The sequence below is a fragment of the Melopsittacus undulatus genome, chromosome Z (genome assembly GCF_012275295.1).
Source record: "Melopsittacus undulatus isolate bMelUnd1 chromosome Z, bMelUnd1.mat.Z, whole genome shotgun sequence".
Taxonomy (NCBI): Eukaryota; Metazoa; Chordata; class Aves; order Psittaciformes; family Psittaculidae; genus Melopsittacus; species Melopsittacus undulatus.
This window is the reverse complement of record NC_047557.1, coordinates 776,059-793,683: the sequence shown is the minus strand read 5'-3', so window position 1 is coordinate 793,683 and position 17,625 is coordinate 776,059. Positions and strand designations below refer to the sequence as shown.

At 42.8% G+C, this 17,625-nt stretch overlaps 1 protein-coding gene across 1 annotated transcript in view; it reads left to right on the top strand.

Annotated features, from left to right (window-relative positions):
* The window catches only part of DCC (DCC netrin 1 receptor), a 428,960-nt gene that overhangs the window by 272,197 nt on the left and 139,138 nt on the right, over positions 1–17,625 (top strand). Inside the window, exons 11-13 of the mRNA XM_034072648.1 lie at positions 4,921–5,069; positions 6,305–6,443; positions 14,902–14,951. Coding sequence (XP_033928539.1) covers positions 4,921–5,069; positions 6,305–6,443; positions 14,902–14,951 — 338 coding nt within the window. The remainder of the gene's footprint in view (positions 1–4,920; positions 5,070–6,304; positions 6,444–14,901; positions 14,952–17,625) is intronic.

Below are 17,625 nucleotides of genomic sequence, written 5' to 3'. Positions count from 1 at the left end.
AGCATGCACTCTATTATCAATAACTGCAAGTGGCTTCATAAATGTTTTATGTTATAAATGTTTTCAGGGCAGATCAGCACAGAACCAGCTGTTTAATCGAAGTGAAATGTAATAACAAGAACATTTTAATCATTGCATTTCATTATAGAGAAGAATGAATCACCAGGAAAAATGTTTTAAAAAGCAGGGGTTTTTTTAGCAGATGGAGATGGCTAGCCTGACAGAGCTGGAGACCAAGGAAACCTAACTCAAGTTTGACAGGCATATTCCTTTAAATGAATTGGGTTGAGATAAGTGGTTTTATATTCCTTATAAAAGCATGGTGCTGGTACATCCTCTCGGGAAAGTTTAATGTTTTCTTATACTTGAAAGGGTTCACAGCATGAATGGCACACTTAGTCCAGGAGACCCATGGCCATTAGGTGGGAGATTGGTTTGGACTAGGGGCAGTAAAACTCAAGGCCCCTGGGACCAGAAGGAGAGAGAAAACAAGTAGGACTGTGATCTTTTCACCTCATTTTTAGGCATTCAACTTCAAGACAACTTCAAAGTCATCTTTAGGACTCTGCCTTCTTGTCCATAGGCTGTCAAGTGTAATTTGGCATCAATACACCTTAGAGCCCAAGACTGGAGCCCATCAATAGCTCTGAAAAAAGGCCGTTATCTTGTGATACAAGCTTGATGTGACAGTCTTAGGGTAACTGACTCTTTACATGCCAGAGCTGTGTGTGTTCAAGGAGTTCAGGTTCTTCTCTCTCTGGTCTCCATTGGAGCTTTGGTATGAGCCATATTCCCACCATCACAGGCTGGGTGGCCTGAGGTGCAGAAGGCAGAGCTTCAGAAACTAATAAAGATGTCAGATTTGAGAGATACGCTTGTCATGTTTAGGCAGTTGCCAAGCAATTTCTGACGTAGTTGCCTACATTCCTATTTCAGGCACTTCTGTCTTGCTTATATCTTATTAGCTATTATTATCAGAAATTTGACTAAACAATACCAAAGAGGAAATGAGGGTGTGAGAACAGTGAAGCTCATGAGAGTAGATATTGTGTTCCTGACGGTTTTAAAGAGCAGTTGATTTTGTGGGCATCTGGTTTTGAGCAACTAAAATTGAGCAGGGTCAATACCAGCGTCTCTCAATGCGGAGATGCTTTTACTGGCATACAGAGATACCTATCCTTTCTGCTCCTACACTACATCAAACTTGTGGGATTTCTAGAGGTCTGTGAGGGTGCTGAGGCGCTGGCACAGGGTGCCCAGAGAAGCTGTGGCTGCCCCATCCCTGGCAGTGCTCAAGGCCAGGTTGGACACAGGGGCTTGGAGCAGCTGCTCCAGTGGAAGTTGTCCCTGCCCATGGCAGGGGTTGGAATGGGATGTGTTTTAAGCTCCCTTCCAACCAAAACCATTCTGTGATTTATGATTCTATGTGCAGCACTGCTCTGTAAGATGGAGAGAGGGAATGAGTTGTGGGTGTTGTCTGGAGGCGCTTCACCTATTGCCAGCTGCACATGACCTTTTTGGTATCATACAGACTGCTGGCAGATGAGCTCCAAACTAGCCCAAGGTCTGTTGAATTTGTGAACTGCTGGAAGATTAAAAGCAAGACATAACGTTACCATAGCAGAAAGCCCTCTTGGCTTGTGCCAGCTTATATTGGAAACAGCAGTACCATTCAGCAACGAGTATGTTAGGAACACAAGTAGTCATTTCTGCAATAGTATATACCTAAAATCAAGGTATATATCTTATGCCTATGGTGTGTATCATCTCTGAGCCCCAGGACCGTTGGCTTTTGGGGCAGTGTGAGGCATATTCTGACAGCACAAGTTGAATACAGCTATTCACCCTGGTGACACAAGATCAGCCACACTGACAGCTAACATTAGCAACAGCAGATAAGAAGTTCATGCGTATTTCTAAAATCAGTATTGGATTCAAAAAACCCAAAGCGTTCTACCATTTCTGGCTTTGGACCTGATTGCTTTTACTGCTGTTGAATAGAAGAGATTCCACCAAATAACCCCAGGCTTGGCAGTTGTGAGAGCAGCATCGAACTCTTTGCAAGCAATTGTTGTAGCTCCTATTTCAGCAACAGTCTGAAGTGCCAAACCGATCCTTTGTGGGAGTGGAAGGGCATTCTCAGAGGGAAGGGTGACTTCGAATATATTGAAGCATTATGTGGAGCCCCTAGTAAGAGAAAAAGCATCAGTCATCTGCCTGCCCTCTTTCCTTTACCCTTTTTTTCTTAGAGAAAGGATGCTGTTAGTTGCAAAAGACTGACTTTGGGAGAAACATGATTTAATGTCTTATTTTAATGGAATGTAAAGCAGTTCTAGGGCCTGCGTGCTATTTAGAAAAAGAAAAATTTAGGAAAAGATTTAAAACCTAATGCCAATTTTCATGAGATTATTATTTGACAGAAGGGATCAGGAGAGATTATTAAATGCTTTGTGTGTGCTGAAAATACTGAGACCTTAAGCACATTAGAGTGCCTGTCAGAAATATTGAAATAGAATGAAAAGGGAAACTGGGCAAAGGAAAGAAAAATATATTAAATGCATCTACGCTGCATCTATACCTGAAATTACTTGTGATCAATTGGTATCTGTGTGTTGCTGACACCATGTCTGGGCACTTTTCTTCAATGCTCAGCCCTGCAACCCATGCTCTGTGGGAGAGAGTTGGATCCAAGGAACACAGGGTCTGCTATTGCTGCTCACCACACACACACAGGTTACAAAACAGAGCTGTTGGTGTGAAGCCTGGTAATGGGGATGTAACTGTGCAGAAAGCCCATTCTAGGAGCTGTAATTCTGCTATCCGCCATGCATGAAACAGCTTGTGAGTTTGTTTTATGCCACAGGACGCTCCTTATGGGAAGTGAAAAGGTATATTTGGTGATGAAGATTTTCTGATTGACTTTTAAATTTGTCATAGTTACTCATTTTTTTCTCTTCCAGTTTTGCTCAAGTTTCAGATGGAGGCACAGACTAGCTGTAGATACCCTTATCTCCAAACATCAGGTGTTATGGGGCTTAGGTCCAGCAGAGACATGCAGGGAGTGATTTTGTGGGGAAATAAGGCTGGTAGTTACAGGAGTTTATTAAGCTTTTTTAGCTCTTTTGTTTTTGTAAGTGATTCAAGCTGACATCCAAAAGTGTGATGTGGCTGATGTGTGATAATTTGCATCCAGGCTGAAATTGGTGCATTTTAAGACACAGTCGTTGGCAGGGGATTTGGACTACATGATCTCCAGATGTCCCTTCCCACCCTAGCAATTCTGTGACTGTTATAACAATAGGTGACCTAGAATAACTCCCTTAGCACTTACCAGGGATTGTTTTACCAAATAAACCAAATAAAGGATTTATTTCATAATAATAAATAATGGAAATGCCCCATCCCTGGCAGTGTTCAAGGCCAGATTGGACAGGGCTTGGACCGTGTTCTTGCCCATGACAGCAGTTTGGAACTCGATGAGCTTTAAGGTCCCTTCCAACCCAACCCATACTGCTATTCTGTGATTGGTTTGTGTTGTCATTTGAGGAGTTAAGAGTTATTCACCCAGCAGCATGACCTAGTGTTAAGGCCGATCTAAATTTTGCATTTCAAATGATCTCTACTGAAGGCTAAAACTATGCAAGCCTCTGGTTTCAGAACTAATCAAACCAGTTAATAGTTTCAAGGATGGGATATTTTAGCACTTCTATTGATGTTATTAGTTTGTAAAATGAGCTTGTTATAGCCCTGTAGTTTCTGTAAGTGCTGGGCAGCTTGCAAACACAGGAATATTATTGAAGAGCAGAACTGGGATTACTTATTAATGTTGAAGCTTCTGGCCAGTGAGGCCAAACTTTTGAGGGCAAGTTACGGGTTGCAGATGATAAGAGATCTCTGGCTCAGCCCCTATGCAAAGCAAGTCAGCTCCAGTATCAACCCGGTCATCAGGGCTTGATGTGAAGAGCTCTGGGGATGTCTTCTGACCAAATCCATCATGCTACCAGGTTTCTGAGGCCTTGCAGGAGCAGTTTCATGCCCCTGCTAGATGTGGTGATACCAGCCTAGAGCCCAGCCTTTGTGAGCTCCCTTGCTCATTAGAGCATGCCAAGGAAACTGCCCTTAACGCTTCATCTCAGCCATCATCTGTGATCACTCAGGCAGCTAAAATAGAGTGAGCAACGCATAAAGGAGTTTAAACAGATAGCACAAACAGCTTCATGTGCACAACATGAGCAAATATGCCAAGTAAAAGCTAACAGAGGGATCTTGAAGACAATTGCTTGCTGAAAGAAACCAAACCCTGCTGCGGTGCACCAGATCAATTTATAATTTAAGAGCACCAAGCTGGTACATACAGAGCTGGGACAGAAATACACATAGCTAACTGGAAAGGCACTCTAAGCTCTCAGTTGGTGTGTTTATGAGATGATTGTAGTGTGTTGATGCTTGCCTGTGAGTTTTTCTAATGGCAGTTCTTTGCTGCAGCTGGTCTTGGATGATCAGGTTTGCAAGTTTCTGGTTTCCTACTACCACAAAATAAATTCATCTATTGAGTGTTTTAAGTATTTGTGCCAACTAGTTCCCAGAAATTCAATTTAAAGATGAAGTTCATCCTCTGAGCCAAAGGCACAAAGTTGTAGCATAGCTGGAACAAGCCTTTTTCAGTATTTCACAGAATCAATTTGATGCATTCATGCTGCTAAATCTGCAACAAGGCTTTTTGCAGTGTATTTTCCATGGGTTTATCCATGGGTTTTCCATGGGTCTCTTTTGTGTTCTGTCTGAGGAGCTGAAGCTTTGCTGTTGTGGGCACCCTTGGAGGTGTATCCTGGGCTGGCTTGTGCCATGCACTGGGGTCCGGATGCAGTGGTGGGTGATGTGGGAATGGTTCTTTGACACTGTCCTTTCCTTTCTGTGTAGTGCAAGTTCCCGGCCCGGTGGAAAACCTGCGGGCTGTGTCTACTTCACCAACCTCGATTCTCGTCTCCTGGGATCCTCCTGCCTATGCCAATGGCCCTGTCCAAGGCTACAGACTCTTCTGTACGGAGACAGCGACTGGAAGAGAGCAGGTGAGCAATGACCAGAGTGGTTCTTCTCCCGCTATGAAAAGGAAGAGGAGATATTTGTGAAAAGGAGATGTTTGGTTGGCATCTGCAGGTCTTTAGAAAGGCTCAGAACAAGGGGTTTTACAGATAAATCCTCCATGATAGGTAAGCTTTTCATGGAGCAGTGATAAAAGAGCAAATCAAGCAAAATAAAAATGTCCACCAGAACAAAATGGGTTCAGAAAGTGTAAGAGGCACCCTGTTATATATCAATCACCCTCAGTTTTACACTGAAATTTCAGAATAATGCTGAAGAGCATCTAAAGACCCCTTAGACTCCCCTGTACATTGTGCAAAGCCATCACCGCATTGATGGCAGTTTGCACATGTGATCTTTGTAGAATATAGCTTTTTAGTTGCTGTTTGTAACTTTCTTCTAGTAGGAGGGTAAAATGATATGAATCCAGGCTAGAAATTATGTGTTTTCTCTCCAGACTGGCAGATGCTTACAGTAAAAATTGCTGTTGATGTTGTGCACTTAATTGCACTCTTAACTCTACTATGAGCACATGCTTTTGAGGGGCAAACAAGCAACCTGGCTTTCTGAGAAACTGCTCAGACAGTTCCCATTGACCATTTAATAACCATATAGCAGCAGTGGAGATGAGCTGCTGTGGAGGAAACAGTGGAGATGATGGGTAGAGTATGGCCTTAAAAGGTTGTTAGCAAAAAGTACAGCAGGGAAGAAAGTGGAGATGTCTTTTTTCTGGCCTGATAGTACATGATAATCACAGGCATCAGTAGTCTTGTGGCACATGCTTCAGTATTCCTACGGGAACTTTCATACCATTCCCACTTTTTCTGTGCTTTATTTTACTTCCTCCTTTGCTCCAAAATTCCCATTTGACTCTTTGTGTTTGTTTTCCTCTTTCCCTATCATGTACCTGCGGAATAACAACAACGGGCTTAACTAGAAAAAAAGAACCCAAACTTTTCTGCTGCACCCTATGTAACTAAACACAAGAATTAGGTGCAAAAACCCCCTCAGTGCCAAAGCTGTGGGCAGGACTGTGTATGAGTGCCGAGAACCGAGCTGTAATGAGCCACTCTGTTACAAATTGCCTTTTATATCCACTTAAATAAGGATTTCACTGCACTTGTCAAAGAGTGAAAAGCTTGCCTCTAATCCTCTCATCCCCTGGCATGGCTGCAGCACTGGCTGACATGTTTCCCCTTGGTTTATTGTCTCTGTGTGCTAGCACGTGGAAGTGGATGGGCTCTCATACCGGCTGGAGGGGCTGAAGAAGTTCACTGAGTACACCCTACGCTTCCTTGCCTACAACCGCTATGGTCCCGGTGTCTCCACTGAGGATGTGACAGTCACCACGCTTTCAGATGGTGAGTGGGGATAGAAGGGGAAGGTTTGTGTCCGTTGGTTGCAGTTATCAGACTTCTTCTTTTGCCACCATATCTTGGAAGAAGCAACAGTGAAGCAAGGAGGTTATTGAATATGCAGGACAGAAATAGGAGATTCAGTGTGTTCCTGGAGTGGTACCCTCTGAGCTGGTGTTCATCTCCAAGGATAATTGGCTCATTTCATTATTTCTATGTCTAATGATAAGGACGGTCTACTTCTCTATTTTCTCTTTAACCTAGGCACAGGTATATCCTCTGAGCATTTCAACAGATGCTATTTTACTACAGCTGCATCTGAAGAGCCAACTGCCTGCATTTTCCTTGTGCTTTAAACACAAGGGTAGCAAATGTGCCAGGGCTTCAATCTCTGCTCGTCACACTGACTGCACCAGCATCCTTCCCGAGCTCATGCTGTGCTCCTGTGGCTTCCAGGCTCCAGGAGACAAATTGACTTGTACCTTGCAGTCAGAAGCACTTAGTTAACATTTACTATCATGCCTGACTCCTCTTGAAGTCACTGAGCCTGATCCCCACACCTGGCTAAAACAGGAATAACTTCATTGGAGTCACTTGAGCTACATAAGTATAAAAACTACACAAACAGAGGGAAAGTTCTTTCAGAAGGGTTGGTTGGAGGTCACAAAGCAGAAGCTAGATCGGAGACAGGCTCCAGAGGCTTCAGGGATGTGCCAGCTCCTGACAAAGCTCCACAGCCAGAGGGGATTTTTCCATAACAATACTTTCTTTAAAGGTGACATGAGGTGGGCAGTAAGCTTTTAAAGTGAGGTTTATAAACAGCTGATTTTCCTTCTGATAAAAATATCAAACAAGCTATTTTCATTCATACTTATAAAGCAAGGTTTGGATTTTCAGTGGTCCTGCCTTGGATTTGGATCACTAATTTAAGGTCCATTTTCATGGAGAAAAAAAATGTTTACTTTTAAATGAGAGTATAAAGTCAGGGAGTAGGCAAGAAATATGATGCTGCAGGCTACAGCTGGGCATGTTGAGCTTACTGGGCTTTTCTGTCCTCAGAAGTGCAGCTGATAACCTGTGCTAATGAGCACAGCCAGAAACAGAGCCTGGTGTGCACCTCAGTCACATAAAAAATTCACTGTTAATCACAGAATCGTTGAATCCCAGGCTGGTTTGTGTTGGAAGAGACCTTGAAGCTCATCCAGTTCCAACCCCCTGCCATGGGCAGGAACACCTCTCACTAGACCAGGTTGTTCAAAGTCCTGTCTAACCTGGCCTTGTACATTAAAGACATCCTTCATTCCATGACAGAGGAAGAAAATAAACCCAACAAACTGGACAGAGAACCAGGGTGACTCATATTTATCCTTTGTATTTGCAAATATTTATCTAATTTTGTTAGAAATTTAATAACTTTCCCTTGTTATTCTACCCAAAAAGTTGAAAAGCTGAAGATTTGTACGAGGTTAAGAATGGCAATTTTCTGTCTGTAACCCAGTTACTTCTGAATGGTACATCTGATCAACTAAAAATACCAGTTTCTGGGCAGGGTTAGTAGAAGCCGTACTGATCCCATGAGGGAGCTGGAGAACCTCAGTCTTGTTTTAATCTATGTTGTCCTGGGCTGTAACTTCAATGGGATTCATCTCCACGACCCACACCTCGGCTGGCACTGTTATTGTACGTTTGACACCTCTTCAATATTTTTTTCAACTGCTACTTATGTCTATCCAGCAAATTCAGTTTTCCCTTGTAATAGAGGCTGGATCTTGGCAGAATAAATTACTTCACACTTATAATTATAAAAACAAAAGGAAAACAAGTGAAAATGAATATTTTGCATAATGTATGTAGATTTAATTCACACTGTGAAGTGTAAAACTGCAGCCCTGTGCTCCACTTTGGTTTTAAATGTCACCACCATAAATGAGAAAGGGAAAGATTCTTATTCATGAGTCTGAAAAATTATCTCCCCCAAGTGTTTAAAACGCTTTACCTGTCTGTGAATAAAAATCAGTGCTAACGAGAAGGTGTGCATGAGACTAATCCAGAAAACAGTAATGTAGGTAGGTGCCCTTGTTTCAGGAATCTGGAAAGAGATGGTGTTTATTTTACTCTGTGTTTAAGCAGAAGCCTGATGTGCAAAGAAGTCATTTGGTTGTAACTTCCCAGTATTCCCCTTTTTTGGAGCAGGTAAAAGAGAAAATCCTTTAACGATTTTTTACAAGGGCCTGTAGTGAAAGCACTTTGGTCTCTTGTATGAAGAATAGCAGCAGAAATGTCAGAGCCTGGCATTGGCCAAGCCTGGGTGAAGGTGGTAGTTCTGGTTCTAGTTGGCCCAGGGAAGAAAGGAGGAAATGGAGAAAGCAAGTCTGCAGCACTAAAACTTTCTGCAGTTTCCTCTTTTATGGCACCGTGCAGACCTTTCCCAGGGTTAAGGTCAACTTCTGCTAGAAGGATCCACAATAAAACAGCAAGAAATAATTCCTGCCTCGGTGAGCTAACAGCCTACATAGAGCAGGGGGAAAGACATTCAATCTGTCCTATTTTATAGGTGGGAGATAAAGGAAAGATAAGAGAAAAGGAAAAGTCTGTAGTTGCCTGCACACACATGTGGATTTGGGCAGGTTTTGTTCCTGCATCCTTGTTACCATCCTCCCCATGGAGGAGAGCAGCTCCCCAGGCTGCCCTGCTATGCTATTTAGATTGCAACCCATCCTCCAGCTGAACTTAGATTTAGCAACATCATCAGGCAGCAAGCACCAGTGCTGGAGGGACAACACCATAACATAGAGCACCTTGCTGTCACAGCCAGCTCCCTTTGGTCTCTGCTTCATGCTGCATTCGCATCACAGTCCATGTAGTCTCTGTTAGTTTGTTTTTGCATGGCAGGCAAACCCAGAGGGCAGCCCCTGGGCAAGGAGCTGGGATGTCCCTATGCTGCTTTTCTGAAGCTGGTTTGAAATAGCAGTAAATGTCAAAAATGGGAGAAGATTCCAAAGATCAGCCTGCCTTTCCTTTCCTATTGTGGAAATGACAGCGCCATTTCTAAGTCTGCCTTCCTCGCGAGAGCATATTTAAGCTCGTTATTCTTTCCACACCAATCCTTTGCTGTACAGCATACAATAGGGTATATAGTTGTATTAAGAAAACAAACAAACAAACAAAAGCTTGTACTATTCATTCCTGTAGGTCTGTAGGCAAAAACATTGCATGAAGCTCTGGGATGTAATCTATAGTCTGAGAAATGCCCTCGAATCAAAGGAATTTTGTTAGCATCTCCAGGTGCAGATTACAGATCCCAGGCAGAATTCACAGACCAAGGAACATACTGTTTCTCTAATGCTTAATTTTCAGTTTAAAATAGAGCTCAGATAATATTTGGCCAAGCTGTGTGCCATTTCAGAAATGCTTTGAGCTATCATGCTTATGAATTTATCAAGATGCATTTAATCCCAGCAATTGGCAGACGATATTATTTCATGCTTCATGAGTATGTGATCTAAATATAATTTATGTCCATAATTATAATATGAATGTTGGGGAGGGGGTTGAGTGAAATTTGAAGATTGAAGTTCATGCTGACACAGGAGATGGCCCATGGAGTTTTTTAGATGGTGGTTACTGTGTTTGCATGGGATTTGAAAGCAGGGTGAGGAGAAGGAGGCTGTGAGAACACTTACGGGAGCATGAACAGAACCCAGTGCTCAGACCTACAAGCATAAATATACTGGAGGTGAATGGTGTCATGGCTGTGACCCTTTTTGGGAACCGAGTCCCTTACTGTAGCACTCCATTAAACAGGTCTCCTAGGACAGTGAATTCACTCCAGATTATCCAGTCTCACCTTATCTGTTTGGAAGAAGCACCAGACTGTTTCTCTCCTATTGCTCTTCCCCTGCAAGAATTGCACAGGAGTTTCCTGATGCAACCCATTCTTTGTTTGGTGGCTGCAGTTTGTGCCTGCACCAGCAAGACTCTGTTACCTGGAGCACTTCTTTCAGTCACTATTTCACCAGATAGAAATTGAGAGCAGCCCCGAGAAGAAGGACTTGAGGTGTTGGTCAATGAGAAGCTCCCCATGACCCAGCTTCAGTGAGCGCTTGAGCCCAGAACCCCCCCTGTGCTGGGCTGCACCCCCAGAGCTTGAGCAGCAGCTCAGGGAGGGGATCCTGCCCCTCTGCTGTGCTCTGGGGAGACCTGAGAGCAGCTCCAGTGCCTAAAGGGGCTGCAGGAAAGCTGGAGAGGGGCTTGGGACAAGGGCCTGTAGGGACAGGCCAAGGGGAATGGCTTGAACCTGCCCAAGAGAGGGGAGACTGAGCTGAGCTCTTAGGCAGAAGCTCTTCCCTGTGAGGGTGCTGAGGCGCTGGCACAGGGTGCGCAGAGAAGCTGTGGCTGCCCCATCCCTGGCAGTGTTCAAGGCCAGGTTGGACACAGGGGCTTGGAGCAGCTGCTCCAGTGGAAGGTGTCTCTGCCCATGGCAGGGGTTGGAGCTGAAGGAGCTTTAAGGTCCCTTCCAACACAAAACAGTGTGGGATTTTATGAAAAAAGACAAAGCAAACAAACACAACGAGTCTGAATGCCTTGCATACGATCCTTCCCATCAGTAAGTATCCAGCAGTGAGGTTTACTTCCCTATGTTTATATACCTGGCCCAAGGCAGGCAGCAAGGCTCCTTCAAGCATATTCAAGGCTTCTTCTAACCCTGAGTCACCCCATGCTGAGACAAAGAGGCTGGATGTGTCTGTCTCTGTTCATTTCTTGTTGCATAGCTAACACTAGGTAAAATGAGTTCTTATCTAATTCCTAACAGTATAATTAAACTGTGAATAATAAACAAAAAACAAATTTTACCAGGCGCATCCAATTTCTTTATTTGATCAAGATATAAAGCTGGAGGAGGTAATTGTAATCTTACAGGCACTGGGTTTGCCGGGGAGCTCTCTTGATTGTTATGCAACCCGAGATATTAAATCTGGGTCTCTGATTTGGTAATTCAAAACATCTCCTTGACTGAGCACTGAGCAAGGAATAAAGACATCCAGTATTGCTGTGATTGAGTTCGATGCTGGGTCAGGTCTGGATTTATTTCTTGTTTTGATTGAAGATGAAGAGTGCATCAGTTATGTTCATGTACGCAACAAAATTGGGAAATGTGACAAGCGTTCGTAGAAGAGAAATAATCAAAGTAATGGAAAGAAAAACAGTGGGGAAAAATAAAAAAGAAAGCTGAAGAGAAGTTTTTCTGGTAGGGGAATTATGTGCAGTAGCAACAAGATTTTAGTGAGTAACGTGAAGGGAAGATTTAAGGTGGCAATGGTGAAATGCTGTGATGAGCATTTGTGGCCCATGAGTGAGGGGAGAGAAGAATCACATTTGAGAATCTGGGGCTCTGAGCAATTCTGCCTTGCTCACAAACAAGTGCAAATATCCTCCAATGAAAACAGGCTTTTCTGGGAGTTACCAGCGTTCATCAGATCCAGCTAATTCAGAAATGTCCGAAAACATCTCCATTTTCTTATTCAATGCAATGCAAAGTACATCATAGAGACAGTTTTCCATCTGGCATTTTTCCAGATGAAGGGAGTGTGGTCAGTGACATCTCCTCTGTGTTATGGGAGGTGAAGTGTTCCATGTCCTGTTTTCTGCTGCAGCAGCAATGCCTCAGATCAACTTTGCGCTGTCATGGGCAGTATGGAAACAAACAAACAAGAGCCGCTGCATTGGAGAAATCAACTCATTTCTAAAGCTGCTAATCTGGAGAGATACAAAAGCAACTGAACAGGGAAACTCTTTGCGTGCAGAGCCCTGGGAGGTCAGGGCAGAGCTGAGACAGGCATTCAGCTCCTGCAGCCAAGTATGCTTGCGTGCCCCAGCCTGGGCCATCTGCTGTGATGGAGAGGTCTGGGATGTTAAAGTGCACGATGTCAAGTTGGTTTTGTATATTCCTTAAACGCCTACTTTCAAATCACGTAAGGCAGGATAAGCAAAATGGTCCAGAGCTCTGGGTTGCAGGAGCTCCTAACAGACTCAGGCTACAGGTTTTTGTTACCTTGCACGTTTTCCATTCTCTGTGACTTGGGATCCCTGAGCTGAGGAAGTTTCTTTTTCCATGGAGCCTTCATGAAGGACAGGGTGTTAATGTGGGAATTTGCTGCCAGTGAGTCCCTCCTGGTGTTACCTGTTGTTACTTCTGCTCTTTTGTAGCCCTTATTTAAAATATAATTTTCTTATTAGCACTGACAAATGACTTATTTCTGTCTGACTTAAATCTTAAACAGCTGCATGCATTGAGGATGCTACATTGAGGATGTACTTCAGGGATTTGTTTATTGAACATAGATGTGACCAGGCAGAGTTCAGAAGAGGAGCTGGAAATAAACTGAGCAAAGCAGCATCTATCTGGCTTGCTGCAGCCATTTCCTTTCCTTTAATAACTGCACAGGGGTGTTTATTGTCATATTAGTGCCCATTAAACTATTTGGAGATTCAGAGGTGTTTGGGCTAGGGGTGACTCCTCGCTGTGGATGCAGCCTGCCTCTTCCAGAGTGCTGAGGTTAAACCAGTGTGCACTGATCATCTCCATCTGCCACAGCTGGCAGATTACATGGACAATTTAGAGTATACACAGAAACAATATAAAGAGACAATATAGACAGTAACCCCCCCATGTCCATCTCTATACAGTACATCAAATGTCACCCGTTCATTCTGGTGAAAGTTTTTGGCCAAAGTGACTTACAGAAATACTTATGGCTACATTTTGCTTGGTGATATATGTCCCACACCCCCAGACAGCAATTTTCAGTGAAGATGAAGGAGGTGAAAAGGAAGGTATGCCTGATTTGTAGTGAGATGGATTCCAGCTCCTAACTCTTCACCTACTAAATTATTCTTTCATGGCCAGAAGTCCTTCCTCCTTCAGATAACAGCTGATAATAATCCAAGCACTTCTTAACACTACAGTTATTTAAATAAAATTATTTGATCTCTAAGATGTTCCAGGTTTCCGATCATTCCTGTAGATCTTTGTTGAACCAATCTATATGTGTGGAGAACTGCAACGAGAATGATTTTGCCTGAGTTCTTGTTAGTATCATATATGTTAAACAACTCTTTGACTTGATATATTCATACTTATACACTGAAAAAATAATATACTGTAGTATATAGCAATGCAAACTATTCTTAAATTCAGTAGTTCACTCACCACGATGATTTTTCAGCTTTTTCTTTCCAAATCGAGGACCACCTTCCTGTGAGAATAAACTGCATATCTGCTTTTCAGCTCTTCAGCAGCACAGGTTAGCAAGCAGGTATTATTTGTCTGAAAGGAAAATAAAACTTGAGGTTCACGTCAGGCAGTTGATGCATCACCAGCTATGAATTTATTTTTAAAGCTCTTTGCTCCTCAATGGTTGAATTAATGTATGCCATCAGCTGGAGGAATTTGAGCCATTGTTGCACAAGCGTGTCGGAAACAAATACATAGATATGGAGTGGAAAACAGGCAGAAACGTGTCAGGAAATATTTAGGTGATAACAGTTTGTCCAACCATGCAGAGAATTCACCGCGCCTTGGTGGTGAGAGCCTTATCCTTTGCCAGGATGGGATAAATAGATCTGCACTGCTCTATTCTTTCCTATAAATGTAGTTAAAGAGAGCATGAAATTAAAGGAACTTAAAAGATGGGGAAAAAAATCATCCTTGTGTCAGAAACACTTGTATTATTTAAGGCTACAGGTGCCAAACTCTCATTAATACCTCGTGAAGCACCTTTGTAAGACCATATTTTGTATAGCTATTCACCCCATTTAAGAATTAAAGTATATCTATAAGAATTAATATAATGAAGTTAGTTGGACTTGATGATCCTAAACATCTTCTCCTACCTACCTGATTCTATGATTCTATGATTAGTTGTATAACACCCAGTATGGATTATATTGTGTATGACAAGCAAAGCCTCAATGTAAACCACTGTTTTTTAAATAACACCTAAAGACAAAGTTTCTTTTACCTTTCTTTCTTAGGCATCCTCTTAAAAAGTGGTGCATTGAGAAAAAAAATATCCTGCTCCATCTGTATATGCTCTGAAATGCACTTTAATACACAGAAGCCAGAGAAATTGCAGCATGTTCGTATTTATTTCTGACCAAGTTTGTTACAAATAACTGAGTTCAAGTAGCTGGCTTCACTGCAGGGAGCCTTCTGACTGGCTGTTTAAAGGGCTTACAAACAGGTCTATCAAAAATAGGAAAAAATGAACAGATGCATTTGTTTTTCTTCTCCCTAGGGGACCACTGAAGTGCCACGTGGATTAGCTGCACGGTTATGACTGGATTATAAACTAGGTGTAAAAGCTGCACTCTTTTCTTTCCCCCAGGAGAAATATTCTGTGTAACCTGACTTAGATACTAATGATAACACTTCCCATTTCTTTGTGCTTTTCTTCACTTTCAGTGCCCAGTGCGATGCCTCAGAACGTTTCCTTGGAAGTGGTGAACTCCAGGGTAAGTCTTGCCATGTGCTCAGCACCTCATGGCCTGTGATCACAGGTGTTTGTGGATGTATTCCTGCTTTCTGTAGCTTTTTCATATACAACAAAAGCCACCCTGACCCTCGCAGAAGGTTCCCCGGACTTGTCTATTAGATGTTGTTAAAACAAGAACTGAAACACCCAGTTTCAGAGAGGAGCAGTGATTTTTCCAGAGGAGATTCAGCAGCAGCACTGTCAATTAAACTTAGGTGAACAGCAGAAGCTGTTCTCTGATTGCAGAGCAACACCTGCAATAAACATAGCTGTGCTTTGATTAAATGGAGCAATCTAGGGGAATAATGAGAAGCAGAGCTGATTCTTGGGAAAAGCTGGTGTGGGAGAGAAATATTTATAAACACCACATGCAGGTAGGTCTGTTATTAGAGATCTTGCTTATTCCAACAAATATGTTTGTTTTCTGAAAGGTGTATCTCTTTCTCTTAAGTCCATTACTTTCCTCCACTAAAAAGTCCAACATTTCCATATCACAAATGAATGGTGGTGATGTCATTTCATAATATCGTATTGTACATAATAGGTGCTAATTATGCTTACTACTTGTTGAGTGCTGTCTTAATATATTTTGAAAAGTGTTTGAGATTATTCCTTTTCTTTTTATTCATTCCTTCCATTTACTGGAACTACTTAAGCTTTTATTCCACACCTAAGTTCAGTGTTTCATTTGGAACATGGAAGAGCTCACACTTTAAAGCACGAAACCTGTTGTGTCTTGTCAAGGTGTCCCTTTGGACATGATCATTGGAGGCTTCCATTTGCACAGCTACCAAGGAGTAGGAGCCCCAGGCTCACGGACGAGGTTAAGCTGCTGTTTAGGGAACATTTATGTATCTTTGATTTGCTGGGAGCACTGAGTACCTGTCAGTTTGGTCTTTCTCTTACACTGCTCATTTTCAGGACGTCAAACATATATTATGATTATATTTTGTTTTATAATGCACCCAGCTCCCATTCCTTTTAAATTCCTCTTACATGTAGTGCCCAAAGGGCATTGATGTCTTGGCACATCTTGTTCCAAACCTTTATGTTTACTTTTTCTTGCTTATTCTCAAGGTAAAATGTCAGAGAGCAATTGATCACATTTTGTGACCTTTTGTGGTGATCATTTACATTTGAAGTACGTAGAACAAAAATAGAAAACAAGCTGCAGGGTACAGTGCTTCATTGGATGGCATGTGAATGCTCCTATCCTAAGATGTTTTATTGCATTATTGGTACTCGCAGGTGGAGATAGTTTATACAGATGGGGTAAGACAGGATGGACTGCGCATAAATTGTGCCTTTATCCACCATCATCAGGGGTCTTGGTATGTTTCCAGTCGCAGAGTATATAATATTGTAATCCTTAATGGATTATTAATTTGCAGCTGTATTTTACATGGATTTTAAATGAAAATATGAGTGTCTCGCTAAACCATAGAATCACAGAATCATAGAATATTTAGGGTAGGAAAGGACCTTAAGATCATCTAGTTCCAACCACCCTGCCATAGGCATATCATACATGGCTGCTGGTTTTGGATAAGCAATAGAAACAGGTCTCAGTCCTCCTCTATGTGACCAAATGTGAGTGCTGGCGAGCTGCACTAGTGGTAACAGGAGGACTTCTCCATCACCTGTAGATTGAGGCAAGGGTTGCTGTGGGCAGTAGGAGTCTGCCTTTACCTGCTCTGCAAATCACATCTCCTGCACAGATCTGAGACCTTCCAAAGCATCCCTGGGGCCCTCAAAGTAAGAAGAATGTGGACCTGATGGAAAGAATGTAGAGGAGGCCATGGAGCTGCTGCGAGTGCTGGAGCAGCTCTGCTCTGGAGCCAGGCTGAGAGAGCTGGGCTGGGGCAGCCTGGACAAGAGAAGGCTCCTGAAGGGGAGACCCCAGAGCAGCTCCAGTGCCTAAAGGGGCTGCAGGAAAGCTGGAGAGGGGCTTGGGACAAGGGCCTGTAGGGACAGGCCAAGGGGAATGGCTTGAACCGGACAGAACAGGGGAGACTGAGCTGAGCTCTTAGGCAGAAGCTGTTCCCTGTGAGGGTGCTGAGGCGCTGGCACAGGGTGCCCAGAGAAGCTGTGGCTGCCCCATCCCTGGCAGTGCTCAAGGCCAGGTTGGACACAGGGGCTTGGAGCAGCTGCTCCAGTGGAAAGTGGAAGATTTAAGCTCCCTTCCAACACAAATCAGTCTATGATTATGACATCGCTGGCATCGCAGGGCATCAATTTCTAAGCTGGTAAGCTGGCACTATGCGTGTGACATAGTAACTGCATAGAAAGGTATACTTGGGTGTGTATGTATGAAATGGGGATCTTTATCAGAGAGTAAAAGATACATGGAAATATTTGAGACTCTTTTGGGCTGTATCCTACGGGTAATGCAGACATAAGAAAGACCCAATGAATTCCAACAAATCTTGATAAGCTTGAATAGAATTTAAATGTTTATATCTAAGTAATTTGAAACAACAAACACAGAAATGAACTGAACTTGCTAAATCTTAAGGAATGAAAAGGCTTTTCAAATTGAAGAATTAGCTTGAAAGACCATTCCCAAAAAATCACTTTGTCTGTTCTTTTGCAGTACAATTTCTATGGCATTGGTGGTTGAGGCATAACTAAGCTAATGCTGAAAAGAGTCCCCC